The sequence below is a fragment of the Dysidea avara genome, chromosome 3, assembly GCF_963678975.1.
Source record: "Dysidea avara chromosome 3, odDysAvar1.4, whole genome shotgun sequence".
Lineage (NCBI taxonomy): Eukaryota > Metazoa > Porifera > Demospongiae > Dictyoceratida > Dysideidae > Dysidea > Dysidea avara.
In genome coordinates, this window is record NC_089274.1 from 44,575,882 (window position 1) to 44,595,405 (window position 19,524).

At 38.2% G+C, this 19,524-nt stretch overlaps 1 protein-coding gene across 1 annotated transcript in view; it reads left to right on the top strand.

Moving 5' to 3' along the window:
• LOC136251188 (LLGL scribble cell polarity complex component 2-like) overlaps window positions 1-19,524 on the top strand; it is a 29,222-nt gene that overhangs the window by 195 nt on the left and 9,503 nt on the right. The window contains exons 2-24 of the mRNA XM_066043575.1: window positions 28-125; window positions 212-293; window positions 460-581; window positions 2,313-2,456; window positions 6,124-6,196; window positions 6,333-6,431; window positions 10,322-10,445; window positions 12,062-12,110; window positions 12,159-12,295; window positions 13,384-13,462; window positions 13,513-13,657; window positions 14,087-14,154; window positions 14,224-14,264; window positions 15,867-16,126; window positions 16,540-16,718; window positions 16,943-17,028; window positions 17,072-17,359; window positions 17,526-17,648; window positions 17,856-17,966; window positions 18,027-18,082; window positions 18,137-18,239; window positions 18,298-18,436; window positions 18,489-18,584. Coding sequence (XP_065899647.1) covers window positions 28-125; window positions 212-293; window positions 460-581; window positions 2,313-2,456; window positions 6,124-6,196; window positions 6,333-6,431; window positions 10,322-10,445; window positions 12,062-12,110; window positions 12,159-12,295; window positions 13,384-13,462; window positions 13,513-13,657; window positions 14,087-14,154; window positions 14,224-14,264; window positions 15,867-16,126; window positions 16,540-16,718; window positions 16,943-17,028; window positions 17,072-17,359; window positions 17,526-17,648; window positions 17,856-17,966; window positions 18,027-18,082; window positions 18,137-18,239; window positions 18,298-18,436; window positions 18,489-18,584 — 2,702 coding nt within the window. The remainder of the gene's footprint in view (window positions 1-27; window positions 126-211; window positions 294-459; window positions 582-2,312; window positions 2,457-6,123; window positions 6,197-6,332; window positions 6,432-10,321; window positions 10,446-12,061; window positions 12,111-12,158; window positions 12,296-13,383; window positions 13,463-13,512; window positions 13,658-14,086; window positions 14,155-14,223; window positions 14,265-15,866; window positions 16,127-16,539; window positions 16,719-16,942; window positions 17,029-17,071; window positions 17,360-17,525; window positions 17,649-17,855; window positions 17,967-18,026; window positions 18,083-18,136; window positions 18,240-18,297; window positions 18,437-18,488; window positions 18,585-19,524) is intronic.

A 19,524-nucleotide genomic window follows, 5' to 3' on the forward strand; every position in this document is an offset into this window, starting at 1 on the left:
GCTGTACTTTAATCGCTCACCCCCTAGAGCGCGTTTCATGGATTCCCCCACAAGCCAACCGCGATTAGTTACGAGAAAGATTATCATCTGTTGGCTGTTGGAACTAAGACTGGTGAATTCAGAGTGTATCCTTTCTGTTGATTAGTTCAATTGCAGTTTGTGTGGGTGTATGTATTCAATTGATATTTTTCTTAGCCTAGCTTGCCAACAGTTATGGTCGGCCTGGGCTAGAGCTTAAGTCAAGCTATGCCAGTGGAGCAGCCATACAGAAAATCTACTCTTTTGCCAACGTGGTACGCCATTGAATGAACAGACAATGATGTCCCACAGGCCACACAAGTCACAGATATGTTGTTTGTACTCAAGTAGTTATGTTAATCATCCCTATATTTGCTGTAACTAGTAGTCTAACAAGTGGTGATTGCTTGTCATGTCCATTTCCTCCTTTGTTTTGTTTAGCATCAATTCATAACATTGTGTGCTGACAATTGTATTGTATTATGGCACATCTCAATGGACAGTAGTTCACAAGATGGACCTGTGCTTCAGTCTACGAACCACTTTAATATGAATGCTGAAGGGTGAGTTGAGTATGTGCTTATTTGTAGTAATAAACTAAATTACACTTATGTGATACTTGCTGGTCTGTTTATTGTATGCTATGGTGTGACATTTTTGTATAAGAATTGTAGACCAATATTGTAATACTTTATATACTGTGTCATATATATATATATGTATAGTGAGACCCATTGAAAGTAACACTACATTGTATCCAAACTATAGGGTAATCCAAACTATAGGGTAAGGAGACCAGTTAAAGAGTTTCACCATAGATACGTACAGTTGTACATCTCAGCTGTACCTAAAACAAATAAATAGCATTTCAAAACAACTCATGAGAGTTCATTTCCCTAATGTACATGTTGGTTCCCATAGAAACAACAATAGTGAGTAATGAAATTTTTGAGATTCAGATTCCATTTGCTAATTTACAGTGTGTAGTGTAATGTGATATTGTGTATGTCTGTAATAGTGAAACCTGGTAAAATTGTGAAGTGGTAAAAGCTTGAAATAACTGATGAATGCATGCATTGAAATAAGATGTATTTTATTGGGAGACAAACCTACCCTTTGTTGCTATGAAGAATAGTCAATAGCAATATAATTCATTCAAAGTTCAGAGTTGGTTTCTTATCAGTAGTACATGTTGATTTTGTTACAGGGGTAAGTTTGTTGCTGGTCACGAAGCACACCTGTGTCTTGGCAACTAGTCTTACTCAAAAAGTAGACATTACACCACACAATTAAGTGAAATATGTATATATTTGCTTAACTCTAGAATTCCATATCCAATACTAAATAAATATAAGTGTGTGGAGCTAAATTAAACACACAATACTGAAGTTTGTGTTTGAATGTGAGTGGAGTGCAATGTATAGATCTTAGTACACTGAAGTACTATGGCTCTCAGCTTCAAATAAAGGCCTCATCATAGACAAAATATATTGGTCCCAACAGGTCTGGATCACATATAAAACCACACAAATATTTGTGATTCAATTGTTGGCCTTGTTGGTGAGGTTACACAATGTACCAAATTACATCTTTTCTTATTCAGTATTGGCAAGAATATATTATGGGGAAAGAAGAGTGTCGAACTGCACTATGTGCTGGGAAAATGAGTCTGTAAAGTCCTATGGCATTGTTCGGTTGATTTGTATTGCTCGGCAACTAATTATGAGTGCAGTGGGTGCACTTTGTACACACATAGCTACACGTGAAGAAACTGAATTGAGCGAAAGAACAGGGTACACTTGAGAAAAAGTAGATCACATCATGCAGAGGAAAGAGAAACACAGGCAGATAACCTGGAAAGCAAACATCACCAGGAATATTGACACTGCCTTGAAGAACGAATCCAGTTCCCATGTGTGTTGTACTCTGGGTCAAAACTCGCATGCGATGTCTTTGTTTAAGATTTCATCAATGTCACCATCAACAGGTTTGACTTTGATAGCTAAACTGACATGTCGAGGTGGAGTTTCAGCCATTGTGATTTCATGTAGACCATGCACCCACCTTGAACTAATAAAGTGGCAATTGACAGTGGTCAGGTTTTCGAGAGGAAACAAAGACATGTGTGGGTTACTTTACAGGCTTGCCTATAGCACAGTTTGACACTCTCCCTCCTCCCATTATATTGGTGAATTAAAAAAAATTGTGAAAATTTGTTTTTGTGTTGGCTGTTGATCTAGGAAGTGAAGTCATCACAAAATATTGACACTGTGATGTTTGTGTGATGTTACTAGGGGCAAGACCATCACAGCATGTTGCCTGTCACAACTCACTGGTCATTTCTACATTGGTACAAGCAGTGGGAATGTCTTCACACTAGACCTGCGGTCCTTCAGACTCACAGAAGAGGTCATCTTTTGGGATCAGGCCACTGCTCTGTAAGTGTGAATATCTTCTCTTTCATATATTACAGTGCATTTACATGATCACAGATTCTGTTATAGCTGATGTAACTATTGTATGTTTAGTGCATCTGTTGTGTGTGTGCGCGTGTGCTTGTCATGCGTGCGTACGCGTGTGTGTGTGGTTATATACGTGTGTGTGGTTGTATGCGTGTGCATGCATATTTTTGTGTTGCATGTGTGTAGTGTGTTGTGTGCATGTGTGTCAATAGGGTCATTCAATGTCAAATCAAGGGTCACCTCTTGGATTTTGATGAAACTTGGTATGTTTGTAGTACCTGTGATGCTTTTATCACTCGTGCAATTTTTAGCTCCATACACCCCATAGTTACTGATTTATGACCACAAATATTTTGAATATTTTGTGAAAAATTGGTCCATTTCTAGTTGCCGTAACTTTGCACTGTGTAAATATTTGTGAACATAATTTCACTGATGGAAGAGACAGTTGATTGATCTTTCCAGTGATCCCTACATTATGGGATATCTACTTAATTGTGGTTCGAAAGTACTGTATTGAAAACTTTAATCCTTTATCTATATGTTAAAGCATTGCCGCGAGTGCTATATGGAAAATAAAGTACAAGGCGCGCGGCCGAGTACTTTACTTTTCATATAGCATGAGCAAGGCAATGCTTTAAATGATTCATAGAACTTTCTAGTCATGTAGCTTCACTATACACCAGGACTCGTAATTAACATGCGTTGCACAAACTATTAACAGCCTGAATGCACACAAACTAGTTTAACAAAGTAACTCACACGTAGTTCACCATATTTTGGCATAGTAGATGTTCATCACGTAGTTTGGCAGGTTTTAGTCAAGACCCACAATGGATTCTATTGTGACACATGGTGAAGTATTCCCGTGATATCTCCAGGACTTGTCCGTTTACATTAACAAACGTAACAGCAACGTTACCTTCTCCCACCCATCATCAAAGCATTTAGGTATGTCTATAAAAGCAATCCAATCGTAGAACTCGTATTGGCTGGGGTCGATTGATCACTCAGTACGGCGAGGCTATCAGCCTTCACCGGCTTGGGTGATTAGTTGTGCTGGCGCGAGCACCGCAGGCTAATAGCCTGCACTAAGGCACATGGGCAATAAAGCACTGTTTGCCCTAGAGTGTACTTTATGAAATTTAAAGTACACTTTTTTCCTTTGATCTCTCCCACGCAAAGTTCAAAAATGCTGCTTTGAATTTTTTCGTAAATAATGATTGGGTCATAGTCTGTTTGATAAAAAAAATGTTGTGCTAGGACCGCAATGGGCTCAAGAGATATAATGAATTATGTTGTGGTATATAGTGGAATTTTGTAGCCTGTTTTTGCTGTATGGGAGTGTACACCTCCAATGACCACTCACAACAGGGCCATGCCAAGTTTGTCTTACAGAGTGTAGGTGTCTAGGTACAGTGCAACCTGTATTAGTGACCACCTATGTGCTGCAGTTAATTTATAATTCTATAATTGGATATTAATGTATAGCACCAAAGCATCAACCCTTTCTAGCTCTAGTAAATCCAAAAAATGGTCCTTATTGGACTGGTGGACTTTAAATGATATCATGCATCTATAAACACACGAATGTTTTTCCATATATTCAGAAATTTATTTTATTAAGTCAAATCTCGCCGTAGTACACTTACATACATAGCCCACTGTTCAAATTATGTACATGGCTGCATCACCTTGATAGCCAGGATGTATGTTCATGATGTCATTTTGTAATTGTACATACATTTGGACCCAAGACAAGTCTGTGGTTTCGTTTCTCACTTTATCAGTGGTCCAGGAAATAGAAGAGTTACACTGTATGCAGTAGATGCATTACTTGTACCAAGTTGTTTTTTTAATGTGCACTTGTACCTCAGTGTGTGATTTATAGTACTGTAATTACTAAATGGTTTTTGAAAGTATTTTGCATTCACACTTTGAAGATCAGTGCAGGTAAATGTTATACACATGGCCAACATGTTAACCTCCTGCGTGAGTATATGCATTAATTTATGACTTGATCTTCAAAGTGGTCATGAATGTAAAGTAATTTAGTAGCCAATTTCACACATTGAGGTACAAGTAATACATTTATATGGTAACACCCCTCCATTCCTAGGACCATAATAAAGTGCTCATATTACAGAAGTATTTTGGTCCAAATGTATGTGCACCACTATAGTGGGAGTATAAACAGGTCTCCTGGTTATCAAAGTGTCCAGGTATACCTTTTAAGGAGTTCTGTTGTACGTACCTATGCAAATTACATACGCAACTTAAAGGATTCAATATAGAGATGGTACAACAAATGAACATTCACATGACATCTTAATGGACACTTAAAGTACTTTGCGTTGGCTAGATCAAAGCGAAAGAGTGCTCTATTTTCCGTAACGCATTCAAGTGTGCTATATTTTCCATTTGCGGCACAATAAAGTACAGTTATGGAAAATAAAGAGCAGTTATGCATTGATTGGAAAATAAATACGAAAAACAAGATCACGTGTGTAACATTTCTAATCGCCAAAAGTAGCCAAAAAGATACTATTTGCTTGTATTACTACCACAACTGTACTACATAGACACTTACCGATTGTCTGATGGCTGAAAACCGACACGGTTCGAATTCACGAAACAAACACTCCAAGCAAGACAGCACTCTAAACCAGTTAAAGCACCGCTATGCTTGTACAATAAGCACTCGGCCTTGGTGTCGAGTCTAATATAGCACGAGGCGAAGCCGAGTGCTATATTAGTCTCTCGCCCATGCCCTCGTGCTTTTATTTCCATATTGTACATGCAACGGTGCTTTAACTGGTATATTGTGGTCACATCTGTAATTTAAAGCCCACCTGTCTAATAAGGACCATTTTATTTGCTAGAAAGGGCCGGGTTGATGCTTTGGTGCTATACATTATTATCCAATTAAAGAAGTATAAATTAACTGTGTGGTCTTTCAATACAGGTGGTCACTAATACAGGTTGCACTGTGCCTAGACACCTTCACTCTGTAAGACAAACTTGACATGGCCTTGTTGCAAGTTGTTGTGAGTGGTTATTGAAAGTGTACACTCCCATACAGCAATAATCTCTTGAGTCCATTGTGGTCCCACCACAAAAATTTTATCAAACAAGACTATGACCCAATCATTATTCACAAAAAAAAATTCAAAGAATTTCAAGCAGCATTTTTTGAAATATAAAGGATTAAAGTGTTCAATACAGTACTTTCAAATCATAATTAAGTAGATATCCCATAATTTAGAGATCACTGGAAAGGTCAATCAACAGTCTTCCATCAATGAAAATTGTGTTTACAAATATGTACACAGTGTGAAGTTACGGTTGATTTTGTAACTAAAGATGGACCAATTTTTCAAGAAATATTCAAAATAATTCTGGTCATAAACTATGGGGTGTATGGAGCTAATTTGTATGAGCAAGAGTTCATAATAATTTGTATGAGCAAGAGTTCATAATAGAACTTTTGATATGAGCGATAAGCACCACAGGTACTACAAACACCAAGTTTCATCAAAGTCCGAGAGGTGACCCTAAATTCCTTGTTGATTTGACATGGAATGACCCTAGATTTGTGTGTCACTGTGTAGTATTTTGGGTAAATTCTTTATTCAACCACCAGGATTCAACCAGCAGCGAAGACACATCCAGGCTCTGTAAAGGGTTTAGAGATATGTCCATCCGACCACAATAAGGTATGCCATTTATTTCTGTTAAATACACATACACTACACTGTTACTATGAGGATGTCCAACATACATGTATGTGCACAGCTATACAGAGCTTGCTGTAAAATATGGAGAAGTTGTAAATGGCATTTTTCCTAACAGTTGCTGATTGGTTACGAGAAAGGAGTCATCGTATTATGGGACCTTGAGAAGGGACTTCCAAGTAAGAACTATCCTTCAAGCATTGCTGATTCTATGGAGGTACGTTAGGAACTGGAACTGATCATAACTTGAAGGTCATAAGTATGCAGTTGTTGTTTATGTATGCAATGAGAATATTATAGGATCAAGTAACATTTCTTGCTTGATGTTAAAATTTCTGAAAAGATGCTCTACCGTATAGCCGGAAATTTTCGAAAGACTTTAATTTCGAAAATTTCAAAAATCCGGAGCATTTTCGAAAATTGATTATTCGAATATATTCGGAAAATGGCACTTGTAAAGTATGGATTTTTTTATTCGAAGTAGAAGCGACCCGACTTCTGTTGTAGACTTGCCAAACCCGTCAGGGGCACTGTCTAAATCGATTCCCAGCAGTGCTATTAAAGCAGCTAACACTGCTATAAGGGAAGTATTGATTGAGAAAGAAGAACCGGATGCCAAGCGAGGAAGGTATCAACACTACAGCGGAAAGGAAAGGGCTGAGATCGCCAAAAGAGCTATAGATCACAGAATAACTGACACAATTCGCCATTATGCATCCCTGCATCCGGCAAGAGACAAAATACCGGTCAGTAGCGTCGCTACCTGGAAAGCATGATATCTGAGGGAGCTGAAGATACTTGTGCGAGAGCATCAAGACGAGAATCAAGGGGAGAGTAAACAAGAAGTGGTCATTAATGAGCTTCCTAACAAAAAAAGAGGCCGCCCACTGCTACTGGGAAAGGAACTTGATGATTATGTGATTATGTACATTAAGCACTTGCGCTCGAGTGGTGCTGTAGTCAATACAGCCATTGTGATGGCGGCAGGTTCTGGAATGGTCCAGTATCGCGATAGCAATCTTTTGTCAATTAATTGAGGTCCAATATCTATTACAAAAGCTTGGGCCAAGTCATTGCTGTCCAGGATACATTTCGTAAAGAGAAGTGCAACTACTAAAAAGCCCAAGATGAGTTTGATAGATTTTGAGGCAGATAAAGCTCAGTGTAAAAACTCTCATTGAAATGGAAGAAATCCCTGACAGCTTGGTGTTGAATTGGGACCAAACAGGCATTCATTATGTGCCAGTTAGTAATTGGACAATGGCTGAAGTGGGTAGCAAACGGGTTGAAATAGTGGGAGCAGACGACAAATGCCAAATTACTGCTGTTCTTTGTGTGACTATGTCTGATCACTATTTGCCACCCCAAATAGTTTATGCTGGGAAAACTCCAAGGTGCCTCCCCAAACCAAAGTTTCCAACTGATTGGCACGCAACGTTTACTGAGAATCATTGGTCTAATCAAGTAACAACCTTGCAATATATACACAATGTTTTGTTACCTTATGTGACAAAGAAGAAGTCCGAGCTTGGTTTATCAAGTGATCACCGCAGTTTAGTCATATTTGATCGATTTAAAGGCCAATGCACTGAGGTTGTGCTGAAAACGCTGGAAGAAAACAACATAGATGTTTTGCTAGTTCCAGCCAACTGCACGGACAGGCTTCAACCCTTGGACATCAGCGTTAACAAGGCTGTAAAGGAGTGCCGTAATGAATTTCAAGGTTGGTATGCTGAACAGGTCAAAATTCAGTTGCAACATGGATGCTCCACTCCTGATGTAAACCTTTCTTTAAGCGTTGTTAAGCCTTTGGGTGTTACATGGCTCAAGAATACATTTGATTGCTTAAAGATGAACCCCCAGATAGCCACTAATGGCTTCCGTAAGGCTGGACTACTTTAACACGTTCCTTTTACTGTACCTTATCATTACCTTGTTAGTATATATTATTGTATTAAATATTTGAAATACAAAAAGAATGTTTTAAAATCAACTTTACACAGCACCATGTATAACACTAATGTATGGGGTACATACTCATCGCTCCCTTCTCAAAGCAAGTTTTTAAATGGCTACGCATTTCGCTTTCTACAAATTGTAATTTAGAGGGGATACTATCAAAAGCTAAAGCGGTAGCCACGGCAATGGAAAAAAGACCACAATTATTAGAGTCAGCTGCCTGTTTTTGCATTGGTACCATCACAACAGACAGATCATCTTCAACACCAAACAAGTTACATGCAACTGTATACACTGCTGTATTAGGAGAATCAAAAACGGAATCATACACATAGATTACATTGGCTGAAGAATTTTCCTTGAAAATGGTAATCCAGTGGTCATTTGGGCAATGTACAATTTGAATACCGTTCGAATACTTTTTGTCTAGCGCTTTGAATTGTAAAAGTGTAGATTGCAAGCCAGATGCTTTAGGGAATTGCTTCTTTAGAATGGTTTGTGCCAGATTAACGTGTTTATCATTTAGTGGTGACCCTGATGTAAGCAAAGTACTTAAATCTGCATGAGTTAGTGTGTACTTGTACAAGTGCAGCCACACTGGATTTTCTACTGCATTGACAGTGGAACGAGGATTCTGAAGAGATGGTGGCAGTAGAACTTTTCTCAATGGTGTTGCTGACTGCTTATCATCCTTCTGATCTAACTGTCCAGTTGCTACATGATGGTCTGCCAAGAGAAAAAACAACCATGGAAACACAAACATATAATGTGAATCTATTATAATAGTACTGCTACTGATGATTATAGCACTATAACATGACTACTGCATGTGCAACCTTTTATCTTAAAGCAATGCTTGAAGTGCAGACATCGATCCCAACTTCTTAGGTGTGAGCACTCCATTAGCATGTTGGTGTTGATTAACATGTCTTTAGTTATAACAATATGAACACATTTACGTTCACACTTTCCTGGGAAACGGCAGTCAGCGTGAGACTCTATGCATGCATGCAATTAAACGCATGTATTCTTTAGCAGCCGCGGAGTACAACAAGCCTGTAATGCTCTAATTCATGCGTCCCACTGAATATAGTGCTTTCAATTAATTACACACCACCTCTAGAAGTTATAATGCACCTATCATTGTCAAGGCAAAGGCAGGGATTTGGCAAACGCTATAGGTGACAAATTCCCCAACCCTGGGAACAGCTTTGAGTTATAAATCCCCTATTAACAGGAAATACTGACAATATGGCTTGCAATTGCCTGCAGATGAGTTTGGGTGATGAATCCTCTGCAAATCCCCACCTGCTGCCCAACCTGGGGTAGTGACATTGATAGGTGCATAAGCGCTATCATGTAATACCAAAATGCTAGCTACCACTTGATAGCTAATTAAACTTACTGTGTTGTAGCTGGTTACTAGTCGACGTAAGTACACTTCCAGGTGCTTTGTCTACAGGTGCATTACGAAGTTTCTCCAACAGCTGGTCTATTGAATTTTTGCTGCCCTCAAACTTCAGCTTGCATGGAACGTCAAGGCCTCCTCTATCTAAATCAAGAGAGTACTGCCTGTGACCTTTGATGATGCAGCGTATTGTCCCCCCTTTCCTTATGAACACATTACAAGGCAGCGATATTGTACGTGGTACGTGACCAACGACATCGCTGCCACGGATGGTGGCTACCGCGTGCAAGTCATGAATGTTTCCAACTTCTCTTCGGCATGTCAACTCCTCTCCTATCACAGGTGTCCATATATCCTTATATATGTGATGACCACGAACCACAGAGTTTATACAATGATCTGAATGCGACGTCGAAGTATCAGTCGACATTTTCGAAAATACAAAGTTTCGAATTATAAGTCAGGAGCAAATTTTCGAAATTAAAAGTCTCGAATTATAAATCAGGAACACTTTTTCTAAAATTTTTGCTTTCGAAAATTTCCAGCTGTACGGTATTTTTGTAGGTTTGCTTACTACACTGTTCCCAAAACTCTGAAAATTCATTTTGTTGTTGTGTATGCCTTATTGTGTAATTATCTAGTTTGCAGCTTAAGGAAAACAATTCCCCTGTTCCAAAATACTAAGAAATTTCCTTATTTAGTTTTTATATGAGTTGCACAAGATATATGGTTTCTCTTAGCCTATAGAGTGTGTGTGCTGGCAAGCTGAGGGACAGAAGTTCATGTCAGCTCACACCAATGGAGGCATATGCACTTGGAGTGTATCTAGCAGTTCTCCTGAAAATGGGCCAGTGAAACATTATGGTTAGTCTGTCTGTGCATATGTCCTAGTAAACTTATATGTGTGTTACAGTGTGTATACGCTATTGATCATGAATTTTGTGCCCAACTAATATCAACCAGCCTTACTTTTTCTTGTGAGAGCTTAGCAATTGGCTACTATTTTATTTTAAATTAATACAGTTTCTAGCATTACAAAAAGATAAATAACAAACAAGTGTAAGGAAATCTTGTGATTTTAAATTTGAGTTGCTCTAACTGCAAGTTTGTAAGTGACTCTTCTTTTGTTTCAATGATTCCTACTTGAAGTTAAATTTCCTTGTACCAAAACTTAGTAATGGAGAAGCCATGTTTTTGCCAATGACTTGCAAATAATCATACACTGAACTTAAGCATTCTTGAAAATATGTTGTTGTTTTTCTCATTTCCTAATGCATATCTTGCATTTTGTCTATCAAGAACTTCTAACCATACAGGATTGTTTGTCCGCTTGCGTGCGTGTGTAATAGATTATTAAGATTTATTAGACTCTATTTAGGCTGTTTTGGGTGGGTAATAAATCTCATATACTCCACCTTGTTTTCTATTATACTCCACGCCTTCAAGCACAATATAACACATACTCAAAATCTAGGTTTATCCAATCGCTATGCATTGTTCACGTGCAGTGATTTAACGAGCGTTATTATTTTGTCATGTGAGGACACATAGTTGCCATGGCGCTAGTATTATCACAAGTAAACCAGCTGCTTTTGCCAAGCCTACAGCAGAAACAGCCGTGGATGAGGTAAGTAATCTGAGTGTAATGTGAAAGAGTCTAAAGCAGTTATACGGGCACAATGTGGAGTCTATGAAATTTATAAACCCTCAGGCCCTTAGTAGCGCGCTCGTGCGCTACAGCCCGGGCCTTCGGGTTTATAAATTTCATAGACTCCACATTGTGCCCGTATAATTATTATTTATTATCTCAATAAGCAAATTCATTATCTTATTTACAGTAGGTGATTGAGTTATCTAGCAATCTTTTCTCCCTTTCCTAATTGCCTGCCCCTACGTATACAAGTGTTTGCCATGCAGTACTTTAAAAACATGATTTTCACACTTGGCCATGCACGTATATAGAAACCAATTATATTTAATATGGAATTGAAGGAGTTAGACACCTTGAATCGGTGTGGCGTGTCTTAATTCACAAAGTTCATATTTATTTTTCTTACTTTATCCAAGAATGATTTTTAAAATTATTTACTGTACTTCAAATTTAGGGGTAGGTAAGCTGGTATACAGCTCATTAATAATCCAATTGAGTTGCAAAGATGGTCTAAATTTGTAACGGAACAGTCAACAGCATTTGGACCATTGAAGTACACAAACATACGTGACATGTGAAACTTGGCTAGCTCTGGTAGCTAATATATAGGACATAAAGTAGTACACAAAGGTGCAAGCCTTACATAAATCAATCAATACATATATGATTTTTTGTGTGTGTGGCATTGTGACATCAAGAGTGCATAATTCAGTAGTATATGAACTCTTGGTCACCAAGAGTTCATAATATTAGACAATTAGTCTTATACTAGAAGATTAGAAGATTATTCATAATATTAGTCATATACTTTTTCTCATCATTTTTGTAGGAGAAAACTGTGAGCCGATCTCCAACATTAAATGGCTTGACAGTGAACAGTGAGTACCTCCCCAGTGTCCCCTCTTCCTTCATCTGCGTTACCATAGGAACCCGATGTTAATATTCTGTGGGGGATTACCCCAAGAGCACTCAGGAGACCATCACGCCATCACCATCATGCATGGAGTACAACATGTTGCATTAGATTTCTCTTCTCCTGTGGTAGACATCTTTGCTATATATGGTGAGTTGATTGTAGTGTGTGAGTATGGCCGGTAAGTAGCCTATAGAATGGAAATATGACATTAATAAATAAAACTAAGATTGATTTATCAATCCTTTGGCCCCTAGCACCATTATAGTGGTTTTTGTTCTTAAAGAATGAAACTTCTTTTATATAAAATATGAGTTTTGACATGTAACACTTGGGCTCTTGTTAATCCTTGTATAGACCACCTATTCCCCCATGGTTAGTACTAAACTACTCACAATGAATAGATCTACAATATCATGATAACTTATACTAACTATTCTTTGTTTGAACTATCCGTTATGACAAGTAGTATCATTCTAAGTACCGTCTTAGAAACTACTGAAAATTCCTCCCAATGCAAATTTGTCTTGTATCATGTCCGTTCACTTTACAATGGTTGGATAAAGCTTAAGAAAATGGTCATTAACAGCAGGGTAACATGGTTCACCATTTACTCATAGGATATTTCGTTTACAAGATATACATCTTTGAATGCATGCACAGTGTAAGAGCCACTGTAGTGGCACTGTAGAGCCACTATAATGGCACTCACATTTACTTTTTTATTAACTTCAGAGCCAGAGGGTTAATTAAATGAGATCATGAAGTTGGGGTCATAAAGTATGTCTTAGTTTTTGTTGCTTGGCGAACTGGCATTGCATTCAACACAATTAGCTTTGTATTAGCTTGTATTACTTATTAGATTTGTACAACTTATAGTGAATCTCTTTCTGTACCGAACAAATTGTTGGTACATGGTTTTGTGCAAAATGTGTAGTATAAGAAATTTGATTCTTGTTGCTGTAGTTTGTCCCTTGTAAGGCCAACATCAAAGTAACTCTTATGCTTACTAAGTACATGCATGAAGTGCAGGTACTGTTATCCTGTGCCGTAAAAGTATGGATAGAGTATAGCCTCTTATTGGTTTGCACTTGGGGAGATGCACGTGCATTGATAATACTACATAAATAATGGAAATGCTAACGATTATCCACATAAATACATATAGGGAATCCTACTTCTGTACTGCCTAACTAGCTATAAAACACTTATTACATAAACAGTGTCATTTTCTTCAGCTATAGACAGTGACAAAGGTGAAGCCTTACTTGTTCTTTGTGAAGAAGAGTTGTTAGCCTTTGATCTACAAACTTTCAAGTAAGCACATAATGATGCATTGCTCATCAATCACCACCTGATGTCCACAGGTTCCCAGAGATTCAGAAGCCATACCTGCACAGTATTCACGCCTCCCCTGTCACAGTTGTTGAAGTGTATGACAACTGTTCCCGCCATTTATATGAGAAACTTGTTGAACTAGGTCCTTCAAGTCAACCCTCTGAGGCCACCTGTGTAAGTTGTTTCCACCAACTTCTGTCCTTTAGCAAACCTGAGAATATTCAAGCCCTGAATTTAGAAGTGTTTTGGCTTTTAATATGTTTATTAACTGAGTGTTTAGTTCAGTTGATTTCAGTTGGTTGTCCACATAAATCCAAATTCACATGTATAGAAATAACCAATGAAATTTCATGCCATCAGCCCCAGGGGTGGACAGCACTAGTGTAAATGAAGGCTACCGATCTCATTGGTTACTTTCAAGCATGTGACTTTAAATCTGTTTGTTTCCCTGCCTACCTGAAATCAACTGTAGTTTAAGTATCTCACGTTCTTAATTAATGAGCAGGTCATTTCTTCTTTTATCACAATCTTTCTCTGTCAATCTGCTATGCTGGTATGAAGTATTTTTTTATTTGTCTTTGCCCTTTGTATCTTGTAACCTAGCAATGGCCTGTCATGGGAGGATGTATCAAGACAGTGGAACCTCCTTCATATACCTTACTCATCACTGGGTGAGTTCTTCAGTAGTAACAAGTTTCAATGTGTAACATTTACTAGGGTGATTGTTTTTGCTACTGTAGGCATGAAAATGGTACAGTGAAATTCTGGGATGCGACATCAGGTAATTAAGGATTTGGGGATTCCCATATTGTTTATCTTGTGTGTGCACACGTGTGCTTGTGTGTATGATACACAGGTTCTAATAGTTCTTGTGTGACAAAAGCGGAAGTCGTGTGATAATTTTAATTTGAAGTTCAAAAAAAGAAGTGATTCCATTGGTTGAAAACTTGTGCACATGACTTTGCTCATTTTTGTTGTCAAGCTGAACTATTTATTAGAATCTGTGTAGAAAATTCACAAGATGGGAACTTGATCTTTGTTATTTATATGCAGAAATAATGGAAATGAGTACAGGTTGTGAATGCTTCCCTACTAGAGCCACTTTGGCTTTATCGACCAGTTTATCGGTCACAAAACTAAATATCTCATCAATTTAAGGAGGCTGTGTATTGGAATTGCTTTATGGAGATGTGCTAGCTTACTATGTACTATATGTATCTTCAGTAATGTTCTCCAGCAATGGATAGCCTTTTTCTTTTTCCATCAATTTCACTTTTTCAAAACTTTAATTTATTTGAGGGACGATGTTACCAATAAAAAAACCATTGGTAGTTTACAAAACTAGCCAATTTTCATAAGCAACGTAACTGCAGTGATGTAGCTGGCCCAGGCTCAGGCATCAATAAACACAAGATACTCAAATAGAACAGTCACCCTCACCCTAATACAGCAGTCAAGCAAATGTTCGGTAATAGCATCATAGCTATTCTAATAAACTGCTGAATTTAATCTCACATTGGGAAAATCTCATATAAGTGTTTAGCATATTAAGATACCCTAATACAGCAGTCACCCTAATACAGCAGTCAAATTAATAACTGTTAACCCTTAAACCTGCACACGCCGATAAATTCAGCATTGACGCATGGCTGTAAACAAAGCGCTGTAACTAACGAATCGTTTTTTCTATGACTACATAATCAATACCATTTTATTGGTAATTAAATAAGGATTAAAATGGTACCTAGGGGTTTACCCTAGCATGAAAACATAGGGCCAAAACTCGCCCTGAAACTATCGTTACGCAAAATAAGCATGCAAACCCCTTACATACGTTTAGAAAATGGTTAATATCTCCTTCCTACTTCATCAGACTCGTGTGAAATAAACACGAGGCGATTCCCCCATTCAATGGCGAGTCACGCCCTATATAGCTCACATGATTTAATTAATTGTTAATATGGCTGCCATCACGACTATTGAGGAATAATGGAAAATTGAGCCACCGTTTTCCATCGCTCCATAACAAGTAAGTCTCTGTTGTTACAGTGGTTATTTAAACTTCCTCATGTAGCCCAATGAATAAACTTTCTGTTGGTATATAGCTTTAGGCTAATAGAGTTTAGCTAGTCTGGCTAGACGGGCATTTTAAATGGTTTTGTGTAATCACGTATTCCTTAAAATAACGTGCAGGTTTAAGGGTTGACTATATTGTGGTAAACTACTGGAATCTTCAATCTCAGAGAGTCTAATTTTCACACTTTTCCCCAGACCCTCTTAGCTGGCATGCCTCTACAGTGTTATGTAGCTAGGCTACACCCCTGAGCAACAGGGCATATGTGTCTGTAATACATACACAATGACTGGTTTTACACTCTTATAGTTGGAATGGGATTGATTTATGAGCTGAAGACAAAAATCCTCTTTGTTGGCATGGAAGATGAACACGATTCTGGCCAATCAGAATACAGCTGGCCACCGTACCGGAGCGTTGGCAAGTTTGACCCATTTGGTGATGATCCACGACTAGCAATACAGCACATCAAGTTTTGTCAGCTGACCCAGACCCTTTGTGTGGGTGGGGCAGGTGGTCAGGTGATCACCTTTTCCCTGAATACAACACAGAGTGATGTGAAGCTTGAGGTGTGTTTGCCTTATATTAAAGCATGTGCTTATATTAAAGTGAAACACGTACACTATAACATAGAGTTGAAACTAACATCTGAGTTGCTTGGATATTTGCTCAGTTATAATATCTTACTAAGTATTTGAATACAAAGCAACCAAACTTTTAGCAATAATTTGGTATTTGCAAGGAAGCTGCTTTCAGTTATACTTGTAATTGATCGTATTTCTGTGTATCTTTCCAATTTTTCTTCTAGAGAATAGTAATTTAGTATATTTGAAGAAATAACTTGCATATAATTCAAATATTCACAATCTAAATTACTCACTCATTGTACTATTCAATCACTTGAATACTAAATTTGAGATGTTTCGGCTCCAATAGAATATATACTGCACTATACATACTCCTCCTCTTTTCTCTTATTTAGACCAGTCGTGTGGACATTGTGAAGAAGAATGATAAACGTTACAAATGGGGTGGAGAAGGACCACTGGAGTGTCGTACAGACACACTCAGTCTACATGCTGGTTTCCAAGCAACATTCTGCATGCAATGTAAACCACCAGCTCCAATTATTGCCCTTGACTTTCAGCCAAGCTGGGGCCTGTATGTTACCTGTACAAGTGTGAAGTACAGTGGAACTGGAACCTCCTTATAGTGGACTCTACCATGAAAAGAGGTTGTTTCTTATTGGAAGCAAATGTAGAATAACTATTAAAGACAAAATTATTGCCTTATGAGGAAGAGTTTTGTTCCACTGCACTGTATGTGTGTGTTATATTTAAATGCTGATAAACATTTTACAACTGTTTTATTGTTATTACTGACAGGGTTGCTGCTGGTACTTGTCATGGATTTGCTGTTGGCAATTTTTTTCTCAAAGCTATTGTTCTTAACCACTGTACCATATTAGAAGGTAATGATGACCATGTCTGATCTCTGCTTATCTGTGTGTATAGAAAATGAATCAGCTGGAAATGTCACTAGGATGCAGTCACTGCGACGCTCCTTCCGTAACTCATTCCGTCGACGGCGTAGTACTCGTTCTGGAAGCTTGACGTTGCGGACACGTGCTTCTGTAGAAGAAAGCACTAATACTGCTACAGCAGCAGCAATTAAAAGGCAAAGACAACGTGCCACGTCAGAGCCAGCACCCTCTGTGCTGCCTGATTCTGATGGAATGCCACTAACCCGAGAACAACAAAGTGTTGTTACTAATGTATTGCTAGCAGAGACATATGTGACAGGTAAGGTGTGTGGAACACATAAATAATGTCAGGATTAGCCTATCTAGTTATTCCATCATAAAACCATTGCAGTCACACCCGTGCCTCTAGCCAAATTTTGATATAACTCTATACAAGTGACTGCTTAGTAGCAGGTTTACTGAGTTGTGTTTTGTTGTACTCACAGGGACACAACAAGTGGAACCATGTTTGTTTGCAGCTACTGCTGGATCTGTAGTGATCCGCTACACTCTGAATATTCCCGCCCCAGAGGAGAGATTAACACGACCAACTACTGGCTTGGTACTAGGTGAGTTTGTCTTATCGTGTAAGAATCATGTAAGAATATTGGTACATCATTGTGAGTCCTCCTTGTGTAATGCTATCAAGCTTCAGATTAGTCTTATATGTTGAACCACTCTGTTATATACATGCTAACAGTAATTTTGTACTATTTTTGTGTAGTTGATTGTGTGTATAAGGAATGGTTTAAAACAACTTGTTTCTATTTTTATAGGGAAGGACTATACACTGTTACATCAAGCACCGATTGTGTCAGTGTTTATTCTAGATCATGTTGGTCTACCTCTGGCTTCCCTATATGAAGTAGACAACGAGATAGTGCCTCGTAAGCCCCACCCAATTTTGTAGCCCCCTTTATGTTAGCATATTGTAATAAATTCTCCAGCCCCTGCTCAGACAGCTCCACATTTTGTTGTCGTTGTTACTGAAGAGCAAATAAAGGTGATTACTTTTTTGGATTGTGCAATAATTTTTACTGGAGTGTGAAATCTGTAGATAGCGCTGTTACCATCATTAAAGACAAAGAAAAAGGAAAAGGTTAGTGACTTCCTTGGCCAACGAATAAGGAAAGCCTTTACAATCAGAGTCAAAGTACCAGGTAGGTGACATTGCAAACAGTTTATGGGGTTGTGTATCAGTTAGTTGCTTTGTTGTAGGGGCTCCACCTAAGGCAGATCGAGATTGGAACTCTGCACTGCTTGTAATAACAAATTTGGGATCAGTCTTGGTGTATTCCTTGCCAGAGTTAAAACAGTGTTATCGTATGTCAGAATTCCTTAACCCTGGAGATCGCAAGTAAGAATTTTATATTCACCACATGCTCCAAAAGCAATGTTTGATTCTGCAGAGCTCTGAAATCAGCTGTGGTCTCATGTAATGGAGAATTGTTTCATTTGCGATCATTTTCTGAACTCCAGCGATCACTGTTTTGTACTTATAACTAGTAAGTGACTCTATTCTGATAAGTAGTGCAGTAGGACAAGTAGTTGTGTGCCAGCATTATCACAAGTGTAGTGATAATTGAAGTTGCTCTAGAAATATGTGTGAAATCCTTCCAAGTTATTTAAATTAATACTCCTAATAGAAAAAGTACACACATGCACAGTAGAGATATAACACTTCTTATTGTATTACTGTGATTTAATATCGTGCACTACTCCAGCTTGTTTCAGTACTTATTAACGATGTACTATGGTCCCTACTCTAGTTGAAAGTTCCAGATTTTTCTGTGTACTTGTTTGTTAACTGTTTTTTTGTAAATATTATTATTATGACTGGTGAACCCACACATACCGCATCTGAAATTGTGCCGTGTGTCCCAGCTATATCTATTATCGTCTGAAAAGTGAAGTATCCATTACGCTTCGTTGTCAGCTATGTTCAACCCATTACATAGCATTTCAGATCTAGAACTGTTCAAAAAGCACCTCCACAATCCACGCATACCAAAAGAAATGGTGCCGCTCACCCTAGTTATATCAATTATCGTCTGAAAAGTGCATTACGCTTCATTGTCAGCTATGTTCAACCCGTTACACAGCAGTACGAATGAAGAACTGTTCGAAAAGCACCTCTGCAATCAAAATAGCCACTATCAAAAATACAAACGATTTCTGTTACGAAGGGAGCCATCACGTGCTATCGCCAAATCAACACTTCGCTGTCAGCAAAGATGAATGGGACACAAAGGGGGACACTGGTAAGTCCATAAATAATGCATTGTACGTACTGTGGTATGCCAAAAGGCACCTGTCGGGCCAAAGCAACATCAAACAGTGAAAAAATCAAGTTATTAAGTAATAAAGGGTTTGGACTAAGGACTTGAACTTAAAATCACCTTAAAGTTTCCTTGGGGATTTGCAAAGCTTTTACCTATGCACAAG